Source organism: Microcaecilia unicolor, chromosome 8 (genome assembly GCF_901765095.1).
Source record: "Microcaecilia unicolor chromosome 8, aMicUni1.1, whole genome shotgun sequence".
Lineage (NCBI taxonomy): Eukaryota > Metazoa > Chordata > Amphibia > Gymnophiona > Siphonopidae > Microcaecilia > Microcaecilia unicolor.
The window spans coordinates 60,654,808-60,679,353 of NC_044038.1; the positions used below are offsets into that span (position 1 = coordinate 60,654,808).

The 24,546-nt window shown below is 44.8% G+C and overlaps 1 protein-coding gene across 2 annotated transcripts in view; it reads right to left on the reverse strand.

Annotated features, from left to right (window-relative positions):
* Nucleotides 1–24,546, reverse strand: part of LOC115475870 (thioredoxin domain-containing protein 3 homolog) — a 199,188-nt gene that overhangs the window by 174,178 nt on the left and 464 nt on the right. The window contains exons 2-4 of one of the 2 annotated variants that reach the window (XM_030211926.1): nucleotides 21,851–21,982; nucleotides 13,118–13,312; nucleotides 944–1,270 (exon numbers count right to left, since the gene is read on the reverse strand). In XM_030211926.1, the coding sequence (XP_030067786.1) occupies nucleotides 944–1,270; nucleotides 13,118–13,312; nucleotides 21,851–21,982 (654 nt within the window). The remainder of the gene's footprint in view (nucleotides 1–943; nucleotides 1,271–13,117; nucleotides 13,313–21,850; nucleotides 21,983–24,546) is intronic. The other variant, XM_030211927.1, reaches the window with a different exon arrangement.

The following is a 24,546-nucleotide window of genomic DNA, read 5'->3' on the forward strand; positions in this document are numbered from 1 at the left end:
CTTCTAACAGGTCTTCCACTTAACTATGCACCATATATGTTATGTTCCATGTATGGTATCATATCATGTATGTATGCACCATACGCAATAACCTTTGCAATTCTACTACCCGAAATGGCATCCGCCATTACGGCAAATGTAAGCCACATTGAGCCTGCAAATAGGTGGGAAAATGTGGGATACAAATGCTACAAATAATAATAATAATAATGTTAGCATTAGTGCATGGCCATTTAAAAAAAAAATTACTGAAGGAGCCTATTTAGGTGGTGGTAAGGGCTCCTGCGTTAACTGCATACTAACTAATTACATGCAGTAATGTAGATGCACTAACTGGTTAGTGCTGGAACACCCAATCTCCGCCCCTGACACACAAAATAACACTCTGCCCCTCAAAAAAATAAGAAAAAATAATTACCATACACTTAGCATGCGCAGATGCCACAGCTAATGTGGAGCGCTTTAGTGCATCCCGCGTTAGCGTTTAACACAGCTTAGTATAAGAACCCTTAAAGACTTATTGACTATTACTAGCCTGTATTTTTTCTCCTTATTATCTTTTCCTTTGTTTATTTTGCTTTTGGACTATGCCCCTTGATTATTGTGACTATGTATGAATGGCCCAGCCAACTGCTTGGTTTTCTACATGGCTTTGAGTGGATTTCAGAAGAGGCAATTAATAAACGCAAATACAGAATAAAACTAAAATAAATCTGAACAGGCTTTGTACTACTAGACCATCTTTCCAGGTTGTTGTTTTTTTATTTTTTGCTTGATGGCCTACATTTTTCAGTACTCAGTTAATCACATAGATTTTTCAACAGCACGATGGTACTTCTCTGAAAGATTTTCTCCCTTCTCCCAGCGACAGTAATAAGATGTCATCTTAACTTTATCATACATGCCACATGGTACAATGTAGAAAGAAGAAGAAATCTCATACCAGCTACGAAATCCTTATCAGTGAAGAATAAGGCTGCTTGTCGGATAGCCATCTCAGGAGTCAGTGACATCACACTGTGCAGCTTGCCATGGCTACTGCTCAACTTGCCCACCACAGATGTCAGGACCTTCAACCTCTCTGCTAGACACACAAAGGCATTTATCCCTCGCAGTGCACAAATAAGAGCTGGGGTAGATGCCAGCTGATCAATGCTCCTCTGCCATGGTATATCGGCCACCTCAAAAGGAGTGATTTCTTTTGACTGACTTTGGCTCAGACGGGGCAACCATTTCAGACCCAGAAGTTCAAATCTTGTATTTGATTCTCCTATGACAGCAACAGATAAATTCTATGACTAAAAGTAAACTGAATTTTAGACAAATATTTCTTTAGAAGCCTTTTTTAGATCTTGTCAATATGAAGTTTATAACTTCTGGTGGCTGTACTTCCTTTCTCACCATGGCTAATAACTAATGCAGAATATTTGTTCTGGCAAAACCTGCCAGTTTTCCTGGTGGTGTTATGATCGAAGCAATCAGAACTGAATAATTTCATTCAGCAGAAATGTCTTAACTAGTGAAATTGTAAATAGCATATGAAACAATACAATACTGCTACTGGGGCTGATATTCAGACAGCAGAAGTTAGCAGGGCTCCTTCCTGTTATGGCAAACTTGGAAATTCAATGTCGGGCCACATGAGGTGATCGGTATTGAATTTCTAGTGTGTGTGTGTGTGTGTGTGGGGGGGGGGGGGGGTTGTTTGGCCAATATGCACATAACCAGTTAAGCTGATATTCATCGGCTGACTGGCTAAGTTATAGCAGCCAAAGATAGACCTGCTATTTATGCAGGTCTATCTGGCCACTAAACATAGTCAGTCAACCAATGAATACTACTACTACTACTACTAACTAGCATTTCTAAAGCGCTACTAGGGTTACGCAGCGCTGTACAATTTAAACATAGAAGGACAGTCCCTGCTCAAAGAGCTTACAATCTAAAAGACAAGAGAACAATCTAAAGACAAGTGAACAATCTAGAGGACGAGTGAACAGTTAATCTGATAGGGTAGATAGATTGGAGGACGAATGAACAGTTAATCTGATAGGGTGGATAGATTGGGCCATTTCATATTTCTAGAGCGGTTAGGCGCCGAAGGCAGCATTGAAAAGGTGAGTTTTAAGCAGAGATTTGAAGATGGGTAGGGAGGGGGCATGGCGTATGGGTAAAGGAAGATTGTTCCAGGCATAGGGTGAGGCAAGGCAGAATGAGCGGAGCCTGGAGTTGGCAGTAGTGGAGAAGGGTACTGAGAGAAGGGCTTTGTCCTGTGAGCGGAGGTTGCGGGCGGGAACATAGGGGGAGATGAGGGTGGAGAGGTAGTGAGGAGCCGCAGACTGAGTGCATTTGTAGGTAAGGAGGAGGAGCTTGAATTGTATGCGATATCTGATCGGAAGCCAATGAAGTGATTTGAGGAGAGGGGTGATATGAGTATATCGGTTTTGGCGGAATATAAGACGTGCAGCAGCGTTCTGAACGGATTGAAGGGGGGATAGGTGGCCGAGTGGGAGGCCGGTGAGGAGTAAGTTGCAGTAATCAAGGCGAGAGGTAATGAGAGCGTGGACGAGAGTTCTGGTGGTATGCTCAGAGAGGAAAGGGTGAATTTTGCTGATGTTGAAGAGGAAGAAGCGACAGGTCTTGGCAGTCTGTTGGATATGCGCAGAGAAGGAGAGGGAGGAGTTGAAGATGACTCCGAGGTTGCGGGCAGATGGGACGGGGAGGATGAGGGTGTTATCAACAGAGATAGAGAGTGGAGGAAGAGGAGAGGTGGGTTTAGGAGGAAAGACGAGGAGCTCGGTCTTGGACATGTTCAGCTTCAGGTGGCGGTTGGACATCCATGCCGCAATGTCGGATAAACAGGCAGATACCTTGGCCTGGGTCTCCGCGGTGATGTCAGGTGTGGAGAGGTATAACTGGGTGTCATCAGCATAAAGATGATACTGAAAACCATGAGATGAGATCAGCGAGCCCAGGGAAGAGGTGTAGATTGAGAAGAGAAGGGGTCCAAGGACAGATCCCTGGGGAACTCCAACGGATAGTGGGATGGGAGTGGAGGAAGATCCATGGGAGTGTACCCTGAAGGTGCGGTGGGAGAGATAAGAGGAGAACTAGGAGAGGACAGGGCCTTGGAACCCAAAAGAGGACAGCGTGGCAAGAAGTAAATCATGATTGACAGTGTCAAACGCGGCGGAAAGATCGAGGAGGATGAGGATGGAGTAGTGACCGTTGGATTTGGCCAGGAGCAGGTCATTGCAAACTTTAGAGAGTGCCGTTTCAGTCGAGTGCAGGGGGCGAAAACCGGATTGAAGTGGATCGAGGATGGCATGAGAGGAGAGAAAATCAAGGCAGCGGCTATGAACGGCACGCTCAAGTAATTTGGAAAGGAAGGGTAAAAGAGAGATGGGGCGGTAGTTGGAGGGGCAGGTAGGGTCAAGTGAAGGTTTTTTGAGGAGAGGTGTGACAACGGCGTGCTTGAAGGTGTCAGGGACAGTTGCAGTGGAGAGAGAGAGGTTGAGGATGCGACAGATGGCGGGGGTGACAGTATGGGAGATGGTGTTGAGTAGGTTGGTGGGGTTGGGATCAGAGGAACAGGTGGTGCATTTCGAGGAGGAAAGAAGGCGGGAAGTTTCATCCTTGGTGATCTCAGGAAAAGAGGAGAAAGAGACCTGGGTAGGTTGGTTGAGGGAGAGGGTTAAAGGGTGAGGAGGTGGTGGTGGCTTGGTCGTGAACTCAAGGTTGATCTTATGCACTTTGTCGCGGAAATAGTCGGCCAGTTATTGAGGAGAGAGAGAAGGGGGAGTAGGAGCGGGGGGCACTTTTAGGAGGGAGTTAAGGGTGGTGAAGAGACGACGAGGGTTGGAGCTGAGAGAATTGGTCAATTGGGTGTAATAGTCCTGTTTTGCACGGAATAGGGAGGAGTGGAGGGAGGATAGCATGAATTTGTAGTGGAGGAAGTCTGAGAGGGTACGAGATTTCCTCCAGAGGCGCTCAGCGGATCGGGTGCAGGAGCGAAGGTAACGGATGCAAGGAGTCAGCCAGGGCTGGGGATTGGTGCGTTTTGTGGGACGGGAGATGGATGGTGCAAGGGTGTCCAAAGCAGAGGAGAGAGTGGTATTGTAAGCGGAGACCGCTTTGTCGACAGTTGCGGAGGACGTGATGGAGGGGAGGAGATCAGAGATAATAGATGATAAGGTGGAGGGGTCAATAGCCTGGAGGTTCCTGGAGGTGGTGGTTAAAGTTGGACGGGGTGGAGGGGGGGGTGAAGAAGTGTGAATGTGATCAGGTGATGGTCGGAGAGAGGAAGAGCTGAGATGTGGAAATTGGAGGGTGAGCCGGAGGAGGAGAGGACGAGGTCAAGACAATGGCCGTCACGGTGAGTAGGGGTGGTGGAGCACAGCTGGATGAAGGAGGATGTTAGGGTGAGGAACTTAGAAGCATGGGGGTCGGATAGGTCATCAGCATGTACGTTAAAGTCTCCGAGAATGAGGGATGGAGATGAGGGGTCAAGAAAGACAGAGAGCCAAGCATCAAAGTCGGTAAGGAAGGAAGGGAAGGATTTATCAGGGGGGCGGTAAATGACTGCCACTCTGAGTGGTAGCGGGTAGAATAGCTGGATGGAATGGGCTTCAAAGGATGAGAAGCAGTGAGACTGCGGAAGGTGGAGGGGTTGGAAACTACAGGAGGGTGAGAGTAGTAGCCCAACGCCTCCGCCGCGGCCAACTGGGCGGGGAGTGTGGGAGAAGAGATAGCCTCCATGGCAGAGGGCTGCAACTAAGGCAGAGTCTTCCGGGGAGATCCAGGTTTCGGTTAGGGCGAGCAGTTGAAGGGAGCGAGAGATAAAGAGATCGTGGGTGAGAGGCAGTTTGTTGCAGACTGAGTGGGCATTCCACAAGGCGCATGAGAAGGAGAGGGAGGAGGGGGGAAGGAGGGGAATAGAGACGAGATTGGAGACATCCCGGGATCGTTCGCAGGGATAGGATGGGGACAAGTGAGGGGGACCTAGATTAGGGTTAATGTCTCCCGCGGATAGCAGGAGGAGGAGCAAGAGAGTGCGGAGGAGGGTGGGGGAGGTCGGGCGACGAAGACGGTGTGTACTTAGGAGGAAAGGGGATGGGTTAATGGCAGGAAGGAAGTGCCGAAGGTTGAGAGCTAGGAAGGAGGAGGGGGACAAGAGGGATGGTGAGGTGAGGGATGGAGGTGAATAGGGTATTGCGGTGGCGGGCAGGGTGGGAGGGCAGCGGGTAGTTCTAATGGTAGACAGTGGGAGTGGGGGGGAAAGAAGATTAGGAAGGGACAGGGCAAGGAAGAGAACATGGACAGGGGCCATGGGTGGTGACTGTGGTGTAACAGGTGACTGTATAGTGACTGAGGTGTTAAGCAGTTAACAGGTGTTAATGGGTGACTATGTAATGACTGAGGTGTTAAGCAGATAGATAGGGCTTGAAGCTAGGTTTTGGGTTGGCGATTAGGTAAGTCAATGGCTGATAAGCTAGCAGGCAGGTAGGTAAGTCAATGGCTGAGAGGCTCGCAAGCAGGCAGGCAGGTTACTCGATTTGTTAACAGGCAGATGGATTGGAGCAAGCCGGAACAAGCTGAAGCAAGCAGGAACAAGCCGGAACAGGCAGGAACAGATGGACAAGCTGGAACAAGCAGGAACAGATGAACTGTGTCAGGATGAGCAGACGGACAAGCTGGGATCAGGAAGACTGGAACGAGCTGCGATCAGGAAGACTGGAACGAGCTGGATCACGCTGGAGCAGAAGAATCGGAGTAAGCAAGGAGAGGCTGGGTCAGGCAGGCTGGAACACACTGGAGCCGATGGACAGCAGGAGGAAGGCTGGATCGGTGTCTGGAACTAGCTGGACACGCTGGATCTGGTGGACTGGGGCAAGCCGGAAGAAGCTGAGACAGGCGGACTGGAACAAGCTGGGCTCAGGAGAACTGGAACGAGCTGGAATACGCTGGCTGGGTCAGGCGGGCTGGAACATGCTGGAGCCGATGGACTGGAACAAGCGGGGGAAGCTGGGTCAGGCGAACTGGAACAAACTGGGATCAGGAGGACTGGAACAAGCTTGAACACGCTGGAGCGGATTGACTGGAGCAAGCAGGGAGAAGCTGGATCAGGCGGACCGGGACACACTGGAGCCGATGGACTGGAACAGGCAGGGGGAAGGCTGGAACAGCGGACTGGAACAAGGTGGATCAGGAGCACTGGAACGAGCTGGATCATGCTGGAGCCAGTAGACTGGAGCAAACACGGAGAAGCTGTTAGCCACATTGAACCTGGGGCTGCGGAGTCATTTTGGGGGTCGTTTTTGGTGACAGGAGGGCTGGTGGGGATGTTCGGGGCCATGCTGGGAGAGTTTGTGGGGCTGTGCTGCAAGTAGCAGCGTGAGTTTTTTCAAATAAAACAAAAGCCGGTTCCGGCGGGTCTCGGGGGTTTTGGGCCCTGATTAGGGCCGGAGGTGGCGTTGGTGAGGCTCCAAAGAGGAGCCAGTGTTGTTCTGGGCCGGTCTAGGGTCTCTTGGGGTAAGCTCCGGGGATGTGGGAGCAAGTCTCGGGGCCTGGTAATACAGGCCCAGTTTTGGGGACGAGGCTATGCACTTTTCAGGGTCCGGGGATGGTTGGGAATGTCCCCGGGCCTGCAGAAGTGAGTCGGAGCGCTAGACGAGCGCTCCGGTACGGAGGAGGGGAACCAGGAAAGCGCTGTTGCGTTTTTTTAACCCCCAGGGGCCGATGGCATAATCCCCGGGAGTGAAGATCTTTTTCGGGCCCGTGCAGTTCCAGGAAGCGCTGAGAATATTGGCACTAACAAGCTATGTTGCGCGACATAGCCGGTGACTAGGCTAGCCGCCAAGCACTAATATTCAGTCGAGATAGCCGGCTATCTCGCGCTGAATATTAGCGCTTAGCCAGCTTTAGTTTATTTAATCGTTCCTGGTCAGTTAAATAGTGCTGAATATTGGGCGGATTGACTTTAATGGTATAAAGCAGTGGCGTTCCTGGCCTGGATGGCACCCGGGGCAGAGCGCCGATGCGCCCCCCCCCCCCCCCCCCCCCCCCAGATGACACCTCCCCCCCCTCCGGCGAAATGACCCCCCCCCCCCCCCGGGTGCACGTCGCTGGGGGGCGGAGGGGCCGCGGCGCGCGCCTGCTCCTCCGAGTTCGCTAAACTTTGTTATAGCAGCCAAAGATAGACCTGCTATTTATGCAGGTCTATCTGGCCACTAAACATAGTCAGTCAACCAATGAATATTGGCACTAACAAGCTATGTTGCGCGACATAGCCGGTGACTAGGCTAGCCGCCAAGCACTAATATTCAGTTGAGATAGCCAGCTATCTCGCGCTGAATATTAGCGCTTAGCCAGCTTTAGTTTATTTAATCGTTCCTGGTCAGTTAAATAGTGCTGAATATTGGGCGGATTGACTTTAATGGTATAAAGCAGTGGCGTTCCTGGCCTGGATGGCACCCGGGGCAGAGCGCCGATGCGCCCCCCCCCCCCAGATGACACCCCCCCCGGGTGCACGCCGCTGGGAGGGAGGGGCCGCGGCGCGCGCCTGCTCCTCCGAGTTCGCTAAACTTTGTTTGTTCGCTGCAGCTCCCTCTGCCCTGGAACAGGACGTCACCTGTTCCGGGGCAGAGGGAGCTGCAGCAAACGAACGAAGTTTAGCAAACTCGGAGGAGCAGGCACGCGCCGCGGCACCCCCCAGCGGCGTGCACCCGGGGCGGACCGCCCCCACTTGGTACGTCACTGGTATAAAGTGACATCATGGGGCAATTTTTAACCCCCCTTTGAGTGCACTCTAAACTGATATGTTACAAAAAACTTATCTACTGCTGCTTTAGAAGGTTCTTCCCCCTAGCTTAGCAAGAAGGAAAACTGCTAAACCTCTGTTTCAGCATATTCATTGCTGTGGTCTCCATTGACGGGTCTTAGTTGAAAAAGAACATTTCCTGTCCAAATGAATTATTCATATGCCTACCTCCTATATCCTGTGAAAGGAGTTTTGAATGTTTATGAATGTCTTAAAATGAGTACCACCTGAATTTTCAACAAAATGCAATACACTTTTAAATTATCTCCCTTTCACTTTGTGTGAATGCTGCTGGTCCCACTTGCTGCTATCACACAAAACATTTTCGTTTTGTTCCAATATGGATGAAAAACATCCAAGTCTTAATGTGTGCTATATATGCAAAATTTAGAGTTTTAAGAAAAAAATCATTTTAGTGCCACCAATTGCTAAGACTATGCATTTCAATTACTGCAAATACATTGTTAGCAGTACAGTTCTGATGAAACAGAGTACATGTTAGCAGGCCATAAAAGGAAACTGCAGGTAGTAATACCTTCCTGAGTTTTCTGTTTTATATAGCATTTGCTTTTTAACATGGAAAGACAAAGAAAACTCTAGATAAAACAAACATGTGGAGGGGCATTTTCGATATGACGTCTAAATCCGACTTTGGACGTTTTGCTCAAAATGTCCAAAAGCTGAATAGCAAATATAGAGATTCTGGAAACAGCAAAACATCTTTCTTTCTTTTTTTTTTTTTTTCGAAAATGGCCACTTGCTAAATGTTTTTGTGCTTTGTGCATTTATCTTTTTGGTCCATTTTTGAAAAAAAAATCCAAGTGAAAAGCACACAAAATCAAGCCATTGGGATGTAGGAGGAACCAGCATTCTTAGTAGACTGGCCATACAGACATCCCAAAAAACAATACAATAATCTGCAGGGGTTTTTGGCTGCAATGTTTCTTTCTCCGATTCAGAGTTGTTTTCCATTGCAGTTTATTTCAGAGGATAATTGAAATCTGTGATAAGAGCCATTTAAAGGGGAAGACCATCTATGCAGGCACCCCTGGCTATTGAGGTTTCCTTTCTTTAATATATTTCTTACAGATAATCTCTGGGGTTATGATTTAGGGCAAATTAAGTAGTAGCAATTTTATATACATGGACATGTCATCCACAAAAATAAAAGGATAAAAACCTAAAACCTAAAGCAGCCAATTTTTTTACCCAAAGGAGCCATTAAGATAATGAAACGATATCGGTGATAGCAGGGAGCCTTTTGGAACTCCACAACCTGGAACCCAAAAGGATGACACCATCCATGCCATTTTCACCCCATAAGATCTTAAAGTCAAGAATGCTCTAAACCAGTCATGGACCACCCCTTCAATACCATAATAGCTCAACAGCTTCGGCAGAACATCATGATCTACTAAATCAAATACACTGGACATATCAAATTGCATTAATAGTACCCTCTTTCCTACACTAATTTATTTTCTAATTTCTGATAATAAAGTAGTCAAAAGGGTCTCCGTACTGAACCCACTTCTGAAACCAGATTGTGAACCATCTAAAATATTATGATGATCTAAATAGGTACTAAGTTGAGAAGCTAATATAATTTCCATTACCTTAACAAATAGAGGAATGGAAGCAACCGTTCTGTAATTAGATGTATCAACCAGTTTAGCATTTGGGTTTTTTGGAATAGGTGTAAGTATATATTACCGTTATCACCTGGGAATATCCCTTTTACAAACAAATCTGCCAAACATTGCACCAAGTATGATATAAATTCCAATAGAACTGCTTTCATTAAGTAAGACGCACAATCATCTAACATGCAATGAGACAAAGAATATTTTTGCAAATTGGATTCAACCAGTGAAAACAAGGAGGCAGTAAACGTATTCCAAATTCTATCAGATACAATAACATCCTTATTACATGCTAAATCATCAACAAAGTCTAATGGATCCAGTGACTGCGATGGTAATGATCCCCTAATCTTTTCAACCTTGTTTAAAAAAAATGGCAAGATCCTCTGTTTGAGAAGAAGATTCGTTAACTGAAAGTAGCTCCTGGGTATTCTACAGTGTGTCCATCAATGCCAGGTGTAACCACTGACAAGAATACAATTTTCAGCTCAAGTATTAGGTGTTACTAGCTCAACAGGGGCTTTTCATATACTTGTGGGCTCATTTTTAAAAGAGAAAAACGTCCAAAAAGTGGCATAAATCTGCATTTGGACATTTTTCTCACAAAAATATCCAAATTGGTATTTTGAAACCAATAATTAGATGTTTTTCTATGAAGTCTGTCAGAAGTGCATTCAAATCACAAGGGGGCATGTCAGAGGAATGTTAAGGGTGGGATCTGGGCGTTCCTAACACTTGGACATTTTTCTGCCATAATGGAACAAAACTAGAACATCCAGTGCTATAAGTTGGATGTTTTGGTCTAGACCTGTTTTATTAACGCATAGGCCACAAAAAAGTAAACACCCCCTTAACTCCTTCAGTTGTCACTGACTCCCTTCCACCCCACAAAGATGTAAATGAAATAGTACATAGCAGTCTCTATAACAGCTTCAGATGTTATGGCCAGTCATTCGAGCAGCAAGCAGGTTCCTGGAATAGCCTAGTGGTCGGTGCAGTGCACTGTAGAGAAGGTGACCCAGATCCATAATCCACTAAATATTACACTTCTGGTGGAAAGTGTCAGCCCCCCCCCCCAAAAAAAAAAAAAAAACCCTCCCAAAACCTATTGTGCCCACAAATAGGTAACATCTGCAGATATAAGGGCTATTGTAGTGGTGTATAGTTGGGTACAATAGGTTTTTCATAGGTTTTGAAGGGCTCATCATACAAAATAAGTGGGTAATGGTGAGATGTATACCTAGGACTTTTTATGTGAAGTCCACTGCAGTGCCCCCTAAGGTGCCTCACTGCTCTGCTGGGGGTGCTTGTGTGGTCAGTCTACTAGGAAAGCTGGCTCCTCCTATGTTCCAATGGCTTGATTTTGTACGTTTTTCACTTGGATGGGGTTTTTGTTTTGGAAAATGGTCCAAAAAGATAAACGTACTAAGCACAACAACTTCTAGGAAATGGTCATTTTCAAAGAAGAAAGATTGATGTTTTTCTGGTACGATTCATCAAAACATCCAAAGTTGGATTTAGAAGTCATATCAAAAATGCCCCTCTTGGTCACGTAGTGAAATTGCCATATTACTGCGAATGTTACTAGTTAAAGATGATGAGGTCTTAGAGGACTCTGAAGCTTAAAATACATTGATATTACAAACCAGCTTAAGATCTACTTAGGTACTCAAACATTTGTGCAGTAATTTTATAACTACATGGACATATAAAGGCAAATTTTTGAAGTATGTGGAGAGAGAAATTCACACATCTAGGTCAGGATGTGAAGCATTTCTACAGTATTTTACAAGAGGCTGTGCCAATTGTACAGGCTCTTGCAAATAAGGTTTAGTGAAATGTGCATGTTTAAGGCTCTTCTAGTACAGGAGCAGCAATTGCACAAAGCAGAATGTGGGGATAAACATGCAGTACTACCCCATTTGGGACAAGGGAGCAGTTTTTGAAATCAATGCTCCTTCCACAGCACCAACTCTCCATCCAATTTCCCCCTGTCCAACAAGACAACTCCCTTCTGATCCCCTTCCCTGCAATCATAAGCCCTCTTATCCCCTCCACATGGCATCCCCTCCAAACTCCCAACTCACACTCCCCAATCCCACCCTCAGCTCATACCGGGGGTCCCTAGAGTTTAGTGGGGAGCAGGAGTGAGTCACTTCTGCTCCACCAAAATCCTGGATTCAAAATAGTGATCATGACCCCTAGTGATAGTGCCAGGAGACTTTGATGGAACAGGAATGACTGGGCCTCATTCTAGCTCCCCACTAGATATCAGGGACCCCCAGTAACAGCCAGAGGTGGGATCATGGAGTGAGGGGGTCCTTGTCTGACGGAATGGGGGGGTCCATGTCAATGGGGGGAACTGAAGGGGTTGACATGTGAGGGGCATATCATAGGAATTATTGCTGCTGAAGGGATCAGAGGAGTTTTGACTGAAGGACGGGATTAGAGGGAGTTTGTCCTTGGCCTTTGCACTTACCCTTCTAGTGGGCATTTATTTGTGCCTTGGGGCAGGTGTAAATGCTGATATGGATTATTTTTACATATCCATATGTATTGCCCTTAGAAAATGTAGAATACAAGCTGGTATGTTTGGCCCGCCCAAACTACTTCCTCTTCACATCCTAACCATTCCCCCTTGCTATTTAGACGCAATGAGCTTCTCCATGTATATGGAGCCCCCTTTCTAAAGAGGATTTTACATGTGTATGCTATTTGCCGTTGAGGGTGTTCTAAAATAAGGGCCATAATTAGTATTTGCCTATTATCCCAGTGTGCAATGTTCAAAAACTGTGTATGCTTTCACTTTTAAAATTATCTTGAGGAACTTAAATGCAAATATTTACACCTATTATTTGGCACATATATATTTTCCAGGTTAATTTTTGTGCATATGCACGTAAAGTATATATGTAAATATTGACTCCACCCCAATCCCAGTGATGTGAACACCTATACTTGATCTGGTTAAATCTATGCACACACAGGTTGTATGTACACAAGTTGACCTCCATTTCAGGAGAGCAATTTTATAAAAAAGACTATTGTTTGTGTGTAAATCCTTGTTCTTACTCATGGAAATGCCTCTTAAAATTGACCCTCTTGATCTTTAAATGAACCAACAAAACGATACTACAGTACATGAGCTTTCAAGTCCACTGAGGTCCCTTCTTCAAACAGAGGGCAAGAATTATTACCTCCAATGTGTATTCTGAAATTTAGCTCAGTGCATAGATAAGGCTGGTTATAGAGAGGTACGAAGAGGGCTATTGTCTCAGGCCCTAGCACCATATGGGGTCCCTCTGGCAAAGCTGAGTAGTGTCATCTAGACAGACCTTTAGGGCACTCGGCACCAGCTGCACTCGGTCCATAGTTTCTGCCTTTGGCCCTAGTATGTCTAACACTGGCTCTATACACAGAAGTATAGCTTTATTTTAAGAGAGTTAATTGCTTTTTTTATTTAAGCATTTCTAATATTTCCACTCTCCTTGCAAAACAAACTCCATCTTCAACCAAACACACACATCAGCACTGAGCAGTGGAAGTGTGTGTTTGAGCGCATTTTTCCCAGTTCCTCCTTCCATGTGTCACTCAATCAATACTCTGTCAAATTGCTTATAAAGTCTCATAAACCATTAGGTAAACACATCATTACCTGGATCTGGGTGTTGCTTCTTTATGGGTGGGCGAAGGATTTGACGTAGGAAATCACCAGCATTCAGCATGGTGTCCCGTCCTGTTAGTGTCAAGATAACAACCTGCTCTGTCTCAGGGTTGGATGCATAGTTGCGCTTGGAAAAAATATCCTCAGCAAGATTTCCTGACGTGGGCAGCATGTTTAGGTTGCCTCCTAGAGATGCAATGAAAACAGAAACAGATTAAGGGACCTTAGCCAAATGGAAACTGTATCCCATAATCCTTCATTCCACTGGGCTTATGTAGCAAATACCCAAATGATTAAGTTAATGAGAAATGATGTAACATGCAAAAGGTTGTGCTAACCAACTAAATGCACTACATTGTGCTGGACCCTTGTTGTCCAATCACTAGAGTAGAATCTGCATAAAGAAGATCCTCTTATTAAACAAAATAAGACAGTCTTTATGTAAGTTCCTTATAATAAAGAAGCAGTTAGAGAACGAATCTCCAGTCCAATTGAAAGGCTTATTTCCAAAACCTTCTAAGTCCAATGCAATTAATATGGACTCAGCAAGTTTTGGAAATAAGCCCTTCAATTAGTGCTCTAACCATTTCACCATTTGCTGTATGACAACCACAAATAAAAAAATACTAGGTTCTAGAAAGTCAAACAAGTGGATAATAAAGATGGGAACTGAGATGCCCAGATCTGAACGTGCTCAGTTCCCCCCAGTATTTTATAAAAGGCGCTGCCAAGTGCAGAGCTTTAAAATATGTAGGAGGATGTGCAGGAATGCAGATGTATTCACCAACACACACGGGGACAGAAAAATAACAAGGCTTTACATAAATACCAGTAACTACACATGCAGATGTCAATTTTAGAATCCACACTGTGGTTGCTGGCAGTAGGCACAGTCCTGCCCAATTTCCTTCCCCTTTCCCAACAGCATTTGATATCACTGCCCTCATCATCAACAGCATGACCCTCCCACCCCACAACACCCCTCGAAATCAACAACATAAATTCCCAATGACAATCTAAACCCCCAATCCCACAAGACCTCTCACACAGGGGCTCCCTGGTAGTCTAAGTGAAGCAGAAGTGATCCCTAATTGTCCCTGCACTTTTCAGCTCCCAGTTCAAAATGGCACCTCTGACCCCTAGTGGTAGTCTTGTGGTACTACCATTAGGAGTCTAGCTGCTCAATAAGCTTTGAATTGGCAGGACTATTGCTACGGGTCAGATATGCCATTTTGCACCCAGAAACCAATGGACTAGGAGCGACAGGGGATCACTCCTGCTCCTCAATGGAGGAAAGTGTGGTCTAATGGTGCTGGAGAAAGGTACTGGGGAAGTGGGAGGAAACAAATCAGGGGATGAAGCTCATGCTCTCAGGAAGGTGTCAAAGAATCAGGAGAGTAGTTCCATCAGCCTCGGCACCTGCTACCCCTTCAAGCTTCTACCTGTGTGTGCCTTGGGGCAGGTGTAAAAAGCACACATTGAAAATACTTGGCCAACATACATATTCACTGCCCTCATCATCAACAGCATGACCCTCCCACCCCACAACAACCCCCCCCCCCCCCCCCGAAATCAACAACATAAATTCCCAATTACAATCTAAACCCCCAATCCCACAAGACCTCTCACACAGGGGCTCCCTGGTAGTCTAAGTGAAGCAGAAGTGATCCCTAGTTGTCCCTGCACTTTTCAGCTCCCAGTTCAAAATGGCACCTCTGACCCCTACTGGTAGTCTCGTGGTACTACCATTAGGAATCTAGCTGCTCAATAAAGCTTTGAATTGGCAGGACTATTGCTACGGGTCAGATATGCCATTTTGCACCTAGAAACCAATGGAATAGGAGCGACAGGGGATCACTCCTGCTCCTCAATGGAGGAAAGTGTGGTCTAATGGTGCTGGAAAAAGGTACTGGGGAAGTGGGAGGAAACAAATCAGGGGATGAAGCTCATGCTCTCAGGAAGGTGTCAAAGAATCACGAGAGTGGTTCCATCAGCCTCTGCACCTGCTATCCCTTCAAGCTTCTACCTGTGTATGCCTTGGGGCAGGTGTAAAAAGCACACATTGAAAATACTTGGCCAACATGCATATTCACTTTGTAAAATGGGGAAAACATGTCTATATGTCTATCTAAACAATGTCATATCTATATCCCAAACATATAGCCTTGAAATCTCTGCATGATGTGGATCTTCATAGATAAGTAGCAGATTTTTAAAATCAATATTTACAGATACAGCCAATGTACCTGTTCACATGATGCCATTTGCCGGTGAAGATGCTTCTAAAATAAACCCTAATATTCTTTATTGGATTAGCATGAAGGGCAATTTTAAAGCCATTTATCAAGGTAAACTGCTATATGAAACAGCTCTCACTCAGACTGGCTAAAGGTATGTGTGGGGTTCCCTTGTGTACGTCACTTGATGGGATGTGTTCCTGGAATTGAATCTTGTATGAGATTAGAAAACAACTCACAGAGTAAATCCACGAGCTCTGTTTAAGTTGCATTAACTGGTTAGGAGAAATTAGGTCTTATCTGATAATGTTCTTTTCCTACTATTCCAGAACCTGTGGGATAGTTGTATCCATTAACCAGCAGGTGGAGATACAGAACTGAAAAGTGAGCTGAGACATATCTCTCTTGGCATCCAGCCCAGCTCCTCGTTATTTACATAGACAAGCAGTAAGGATAAAGTCAGAATAAACACAACACCCTTAAACATCTCGCTAAAGTAACACTAACCAGATAAGCAAACATGTGTGGACCTCTATAATTTCTAGAGAACTTGTAGAGAACAAGAGATATGCAGGAAGCACCATGAAAGGTGACAGTCATTATTTGACCCACTGCTTTGCACCGACTGAACATTTCTGAAACCTTGGTGTCATCTGTCTTTGGCCCCTGAAACAGGTCAAAGCCACAATCTAAACTTTTAGAGAACCCAATGCCAATCTTTTCTGAAGACCTGCCTGGAGAAATGCTAGGATGTGTGCAATGTGAGCACAGAAGGGAGAAAGTCTGTGTTTAGAACACCATCCCTTGAATGTCCTCCACACCCTCGCATATGCCATGAAGAAGTGTTTCTGAGCCTGAAGCAAGGCAGCAATGACTGAATCAGAATAACCTTTTTGTCTCAACTGAGCCCTTTCAGTGGCCAAGCCATAACACCAAAGGGGTATGGATCCTCCATGAGTACTAAACCTTGCTTCATTAGGCCACATGCCAGTGGAAGATGGAGAGGATCCTCATCCAGCAGTTGAATCAGGTGGCATACAATAGCCTCCGCAGCCAATCCAGGGCAACAAGAATTATTTGACCCCAGTGCAATTCAATCCTTTTCACTATGTGGCCTGCCATGGACCAAGGTTGGAAGACATACAGTAGATGTGTCTCTGGTCAGGGCTGCAGTAGGCCAACAATCTCCATTTAGCCAGGTTCTTTCCAATGGCTGAAGAATTTGGTCACTTTGGCATTCCTTTTCAACACCACCCAGAAACAGAGAACCCCATCAGTCCACCATCATCTGAAAATCTTGGCTGAATAGTTTCCATTCTCCTGGGTCCAAGGAGTACTTGCTCAGAAAGTTCACCTCCACATTCGAGATTTTTCTCTGCCCAACTCATGAGGGCGGCCGCCTCCACAGCCATTGGACAGCTGTGGGTCCCACCTTGCTTGTTGATATAAGCCACCACCATCACAAAGTCAGAGAAGACTCGAAGCAGGGCCCCTGCCAGAAAGGAAGCAAAGTTGCATAAGGCATTCTGAACTGCCCTAAGCTCCAAGCAATTTATCGACCACTGAGACTCTTGTTCCGTCCAGGTGCCCTGTGCCAGATGGAACTTGTAATAGGCTCCCCAACTCAACTTGCTCATGTCTGTTGTCATCACCTCCCATTGTGTTATCGGAAAGGGAGCTCCAACGGTCAAATTCCTGGGCAACAACCACCATTGCATACTTCATCTGGCAACCAGCATCCAAGGAAGATGAAGGTCATACTTCTGTTATACCGGAGACCAGAGGCTGATAAGATACTCCTGTGATGGTCGCATATGAGCCCTTGCCCATGGCACCACTGCCATCACCACTGGGCTTGCCTTGACTCAGAAGACAAAATCTGTTGAACCAGTTTCGACCCCCTGCATTCCGAGAGGAAGATCCTCTTTCTTGATATGTCAAATAGAACACCTAGATATTCCAGCATCTGTGATGGAGTTAGTTTGCTCTTCTTGACATTGATCACCCAACCCAATGACTGCAGAAGATGGACAATGTTGTCCGTTGCTGCCACACTGTCTGACTAGGATGACACATAAATGATCTAGTCATCAAAATATGGATGAACTCTGATTCCCTAGCACCGAAGGAAGACCACTACCACCATCATATTCTTGGTGCCATGGCGAGACCAAAGGGCAAAGCCCTGAACTAGAAATGACAGCCCAACACCGCAAAATGTAGAAACCTCTGATGCAGTGGCCATATGGGTATACGTAAGCATGCCTCCTTGAGATAAAAGGCAGTGAGAAAGTCTCCCACTTGAACCGAGGCTATGACTGTTTGCATGCGAAAGCGGGACACTCATAGGCAGCAGTTTAGACTTTGAGATCTAAGACCAGATGAAAGGCGTCATACTTCTTTGAGACAATGAAGTAGATGGCGTATCTGCCTTGTCCCTGTTTGGCCTGGGAAACTGAACAATTCCCTAGAACATCAGAATGTAATCTACATGCTGGTGGCCTGAACCTCAGATGCCTTGGTTCCCTTTCGACAAGGGAACTTCAAGAAGAGAGGGGTGACCAGGTAGGAGAATTTCAACTTGTAACCTTCTGTAAGAATATCCAGAACACTCTGGTCTGATGTGATTTTGTCCCACACCTCCTGAAACTCAAGACGTCCTCCTACCAGAGGAAGATGAGTGGGCCAGCCTCAAAGCTCGGGAGGCATTGGGTGCTCTAGCTGACTGAGAGGAGGACTTTCTGTCTGCATAAAAGGAAGAGTGGTGTGCCCGAAAGTGGGACTTCTGACCATATTGCTGATGACCAGATCAGTAACATCTGCTGTCTCAAAATCAAGATCGAGAGACCCCTGAAGACAGAAAATCGAAGACTTTCAGCTTATCTTCCAGCAACCGCTGTGGTATAGTTTCCCCCAGGTCTTTCACCAAGTTACAAAGTCTAAGTGCTTTGAAAATGAGCCCCATTGTCATTTTTGAGGGATTGCTATGTACAAAGAGCACAATAAAAGTCAAACGATCAGCCACCTGTTAGCAGTACTGCCCCATATATTTAAAACAAGCTAACAGGATCCTGTGAATGTTTCAAAACAACCATAAGACCTATACAGAACAATAATAACGATAATAAATACTATTAGATCTATAGGGAGTTGATATTCAGCAAGCGGCGCCTAGCATTTTGCTGACTGCTACCAGCGTTATTCCTGGATATTCAATGATGGGCCCTGTCTGGGCTTTGGAACTGAATATCTGGTTTTGCTGAGCCAGATAAGTCCGATATTCAGCACTTAACTGACTATGGGTTACCGCATAAAGTTAAGGCCAGCTTTTCATGTGGGCCCATTTATGCGGTTAACCTGAATAGTTAAGTGCTGAATACCTGCAAGTGACAACTGTGCCCTAGAATGCACCCAAAATAGCCAATTTGTAGTTCGGTGCCAACCAGTTAACTGCCACTGAAAATTAGCGGTTAGACCCAAAAGGCAATTTCATCAGCAGGAGCAGTTTCTGGACAGTTAAATCACTTTGAATACTGATCCAGTTATTAATTGAATAAAGGACCATTAGTCAACATATAATATTGGTATACCAGTTATTTTTTTCACCACTTGTCATTTCCACTATTGAGGATATCTCCTGGTCCTTATTCCCTAACCATAACTCATCAGGTGTCAGAAATTCATTGTGAACAAAACAAAACTGTGTCCAATAAAGGCTCAACAAAATGATCAAACCTATCAAAAAACAACTTATCTGTTGTTTCAGTCTAGAAAAAGGTTCTAGGTCCTATTTATTCATCCTCAATATAATCCATGTTTTAAAAAATGTTCTGCTTCAGGGGGTTATAATCTAAACTCTGGCATCTTGAGGATCAAGTGTCTTAAATGCAAGCTCTCATGGACTATATTTGAATACTATTCGAGATTCGATCTTTAGCATACTGGACTAACAGTTTGGAATGCATTACCACTCCATTTGCAATTAGAACCTTCATTTCAATCCCTCAAAATAGACCCCAAAATGTCTAATGCTTTTGGAAACTGAATATCATTGTTATGTTTGGAACTGGATAGGTTACAGTGGCAAACCAGTGTGTTTGTCTTGATCTGAAGCATGAAAGAGCACTTTTATTTCTCTTTCTATTTGAAGAGTTGTTATGACTCTGCCCCGGTATCATGCTCTCATTCATCTCGCCCCCTGGTGGTCAGACCTGGTGGTTGCAATGGACTGTCTGTTGATGGTTTTCCCGGTTCAAGAAGTCATGCCGGTCCGGTCCGAATTTTCTAGCCTGCCAGTTGGTCTCGAGACTTTTTGGAACTAAGCTGTTTCCATACCTGGTGAACTCCCTGGCTGTTGGCCTTTATTAACCACCTGGAAGTGTTTCTAGTTTGCCTTGCAACAGAGGTCCTCAGAGGTGTGTCTTCTGCGGTTGTTTGTTGCTGTGCTTTCCCTGCTGCTTTCAGTTTCTGCCTTTGAACCTTTGCCTGGACCTGGACTTTGACTTTGCTTGCCGCCTGCCTTTAAACCTTTGCCTGGACCTAGACTCTGACCTTGCTTGTCACCTGCCTTGGAACCTGTGCCTGGAGCTGGACCTTGACTTTGTTTGCCTGGCCCCGGTTCTGCTGAGTTCGTGGACTATCTTCCTGCTCCCTGCTGTGGCTTCTGTTCCGGTGGGTGTTCCTCCTGCCGCTGCCGCCCTCGGCAGTAGCCCAAGGGCTCACTATCCAGTGTTTCGTGTGAAGCGTGACAAGTGTAACTTTTAATTTTTCTTTCATTACAAATGTATTAAGTTAGTCCAATCAAAAAAAAGATATCATCTTATTTTCTTTTCTTTGTCTTTTTTATTTATATTATCTTTCATTACTAGAAATTATTATTGTAAACCACCATGAAGGCATTGTTCTTGAAGGCATATCAAGTATAAATAAACGTGAAACAACAGATCATTGAAGAAGAAATATCATAGTTGTATCTGGCCAAGTGATCAATTGGACTGGTTGGTGCAGTGCTTTAAGTGTGCTTTCTACTGTATTGATTCCTTTAAAGTATTCAGTAAGTTATTACCCTTGCAGCAGGAAATAGGGCATTGTCAGCATCATCATTATTCAATTTGCAAATATGCAATTCAGATAAATATGATCACTAATCCAGTGTCACCATTGAAATACAGGTTATATTCTAGTACACCCTGTGTTAGTACACAAGTCATCTACTTGTTTCAGTGTCTGTGTCATTTGCTATACACTGGCTATACCAAATGTCAAATTAGGACACAATCTGAGTCATATTCACCATTCTTCAAAACATAATGCTTTGGTAGACCACTTGCTTGCTAAACAACATGCCATTAGACTCAACGTTTTTGGCTCTGGAAATGTTTTCTCCTCCAGTGGGTACATTACTCGGTGACTATTGTGCAAGGAACAGTACTGGGTTTATACATGGCAGGCTGTTGCCCCTGCTGGTTAAAACCAAAGGTGAAATGGCAGGAATACTTTTGAAGGTAACCAATGGTTGTATGCCACTGGATATTTCCAGTTTGGACTAACTGGTTCATGGGATCTCAGCCATTGACTGGCTTTAATTTTGAAACAATGCACATTATAAAACAAGTTTTATTCACTTACTGGCATCTTTTGAATGTTAGCCAACATTCCATTGAGAAGCAACCTGAACTGCTGACAGTTGGGCTTCCATGTGCAGGTTACCACAATGGTAAAATACACAAGTATATCGATCCTCGAATACCCTGCATGTGTTGATGAACCTTTCAGGTACAGGTATTCTACACATGGATAAATGAGCATTTTTACATTTACATGTAGATATCCCCAATCTGTGTTTTTTTTTTCCCCACATCGATCTCTGGGAGCAGACACACACATATTTTAGACTGGCCTCCATGTTCATTACTACTTTTGAAAAATACAGTCCCTTGGCGTCAAGTTCACACCTAGATATCTCTTTCCTCATATATATATTCTATCTAAAATGGGGATTCAAAAGTTTTTTTTTATAGGACCAAAATAGGCACCTACTAGACCTTCCCATCTTGGTGGCCTGTTATAAAAAATTACCTCATAGGTAACAATATTAGCACCTTACACATGTACTGTAAATGCTGTTACTTACATGTATAAAGCCCCAAGTGATGAAGCTCTTTTAGTGAACATGTTGCTTTCCCATTGTATGAACCCACAAATCCATGTATTATTTTTTCCATGACCTTATATACATTTTACAAAATGTTCTCCATTAAGTGAGCCTTTTGTAAATTACCTCACAAAAATGTCCCAACTTGGACGGCCCTTTTCCAAACTAGATGACCTATTCAAAACTGGCTTCACATTTGGCGGCTCAGTCCCAGTAAAATTTCAAAGGGGATGATCTATCAACTTCTCTTTCAAAGTTAGGCAGCTAGAGCCTTTGAAAATATGCCCCTACATTTTAATAATTCTACCTCATATTTTGGTTTTAACAACATACCTATTCCCTGTAACAAGCTCTCCGTATAGGGCATTGTGTGGAAACACAATGTGAGATCCAACTCCACTTTGCATGGTAAACTGCTTCGAATATCCCTCAGGAGACCTTGTTCTGCCAGTTCATTCATCAGCCCTAAAGAAAGATGAAAAACAAGTGAGTGGCACATGAAAAATAAGCAGCCTGCTCAGAATGCACACAAAGGGGCTCATTTACAAAAGCACGGGAGGGCTAATACGCGGGTAGCATATGCCCAATCAGCACTACTGCCGGGGTAGCATGTGTGCCTGGTGGTAATTCTGAATTTAGCACTCGCCAAATCCCGCGGTAGAAAATACTTTTCTATTTTCTACCACAGGGGCGTTCCCGGCAGTAACCGAGTAAGCCTACATTGGCACGTGCAGCATGGTTACCTCGTGGGAAGCGCGTGAACCCTCACCACTAGGTCAATGGGTGGCAGTAAGGGCTCAGACCATAAACAAGCATGCACTAGTTTTAATATTAATGCAGGCCCATTAAAAACAGCCTTTTTCACAGTTGAGGTAAAAACAAATAAATGGCCCAGCGCATGCCTAAATTTTACTGCGGCTTTGTAAAAAGACCCCAAAGGCAGAGAACTCAGTGAATATTCACTTCAGGAAGAATTCAACAGCCCTTTCAAGCTTCTCTTGCAGAAATACTAATGTGGGTCAGGAGGAGTTCAGACATAGCATTTCCCAGCCAGCAGAAACTGAACACAGTTCTGGATGGAGTGGAAGCTCTTAACATGTAATCTTACTTTGGTAACAGATTTCTACCTAAATAATGAGCAAAATTCCATTTCTACAATATAGTTATTACAAGGTCAATATTCAGCTCTGTGGTGAAAATATAATTTGAAACTTCTACCCTACTCTCCATTTAGATGGCATTGCTGAATATACTTGAATCATCTAAACTAGATGTTTCAAGTGAAACCTGTTATTTGTGTAGCTTGCTTAGCCATCTAAGTCATACATTTACCAACTAAATATCACAATTTAAATGTATAAGTAATTGGGTAGATATTAAAAAAAGGATTAACTGAGTAGGAAGGCTCCTCCCCTAAATCTCATTGGCTGGCCTCAGAGCACATCTTGAGTGGCTCTTAACCATTTGGTACTACTGAATATGTGCTCCAGCCATACCCAGCTGTCCATACCATACACACTAATTCATACAAAATAAAATCATACAAAGAGTTCATATAAAAAAAAATCAAAATGTAGCCAAAAAACTTGCCAAACATTTATCTTAGTAGCTTATTCACTGTTCAGTGCTGAACAATGTGTGAGCAAAATTGCACAGTTCCCCATAGGAGGATACCCTATGATTATATTTGGTATTCAATACTTAGCTATATTAGCAGCTCAGAAAATAGGCTGCATTGATGGCTTGACCACTAGTTATGAGGTTCCTCTTTACACTTCATAACATTTTATAGGATTGAGCTAAGCATTTTCAAAGGATTAACCGTTTTTGGAATATTTGTTATACTTTTTGGTTCACTATGAGGCTCATTTTCAAAGCACATTAGACTTACAAAGTTCCATAGGTTACTATGGGGATCATTTTCAAAGCACTTAGACTAACAGTTTCATAGTTTACTATCCTGATTATAATCGAACGAGAAAAACGCCCAAGTTCCGACCTAAATCGGGAGATGGACGTTTATCTCACAAAAACGAATAATGCGGTATAATCGAAAGTCGAACTTGGACGTTTTCAACTGCACTCCATCGCGGAAGCGTACAAAGTTGACAGGGGCGTGTCGGAGGCGTGGTGAAGTCAGGACTGGGGCATGGTTATCACCCGAACAGAGATGGGCACCTTTCGCCGATAATGGAAAAAAAGTATGCGTTTGTAGCTAGAATTTAGGGCACTTTTCCTGGACCCTGGTTTTTCACAAATAAGGCCCCAAAAAGTGCCCTAAATGACCAGATTACCCCCAGAGGGCATCGGGGATGACATCCCCTGACTCCCCCTGTGGTCACTAACCCCCTCCCACCACAAAAAAATGATGTTTCACAACTTTTTATTTTCACCCTCAAATGTCATACCCACCTCCCTGGCAGCAGTATGCAGGTCCCTGGAGCAGTTGTTAGGGGGTGCAGTGGACTTCAGGCAGGTGGACCCATGCCCATCCCCCCCTACCTGTTACAATTGTGCTGCTTAATGCTTATTAATCGTCCAACCCCCCAAACCCACTGTACCCACATGTAGGTGCCCCCCTTCACCCCTTAGGGCTATAGTAATGGTGTAGACTTGTGGGCAGTGGGTTTTGAGGGGGATTTGGGGGGCTCAACACACAAGGGAAGGGTGCTATGCACCTGGGAGCTCTTTTACCTTTTTTTTTGTTTTTGTAAAAGTGCCCCCTAGGGTGCCTGGTTGGTGTCCTGGCATGTGAGGGTGACCAGTGCACTACGAATCCTGGCCCCTCCCACGAACAAATGCCTTGGATTTATTCGTTTTTGAGCTGGGCGCTTTCATTTTCCATTATCGCTGAAAAACAAAAACGCCCAGCTCACAAATTGTCGAATAAAACATGGATGTCTATTTTTTGCGAAAATACGGTTCAGTCCGCCCCTTCACGGACCCGTTCTCGGAGATAAACGCCCATGGAGATACACGTTTTCGTTTGATTATGCCCCTCCATGGAACTTTGTAAGTCTAAGTACTTT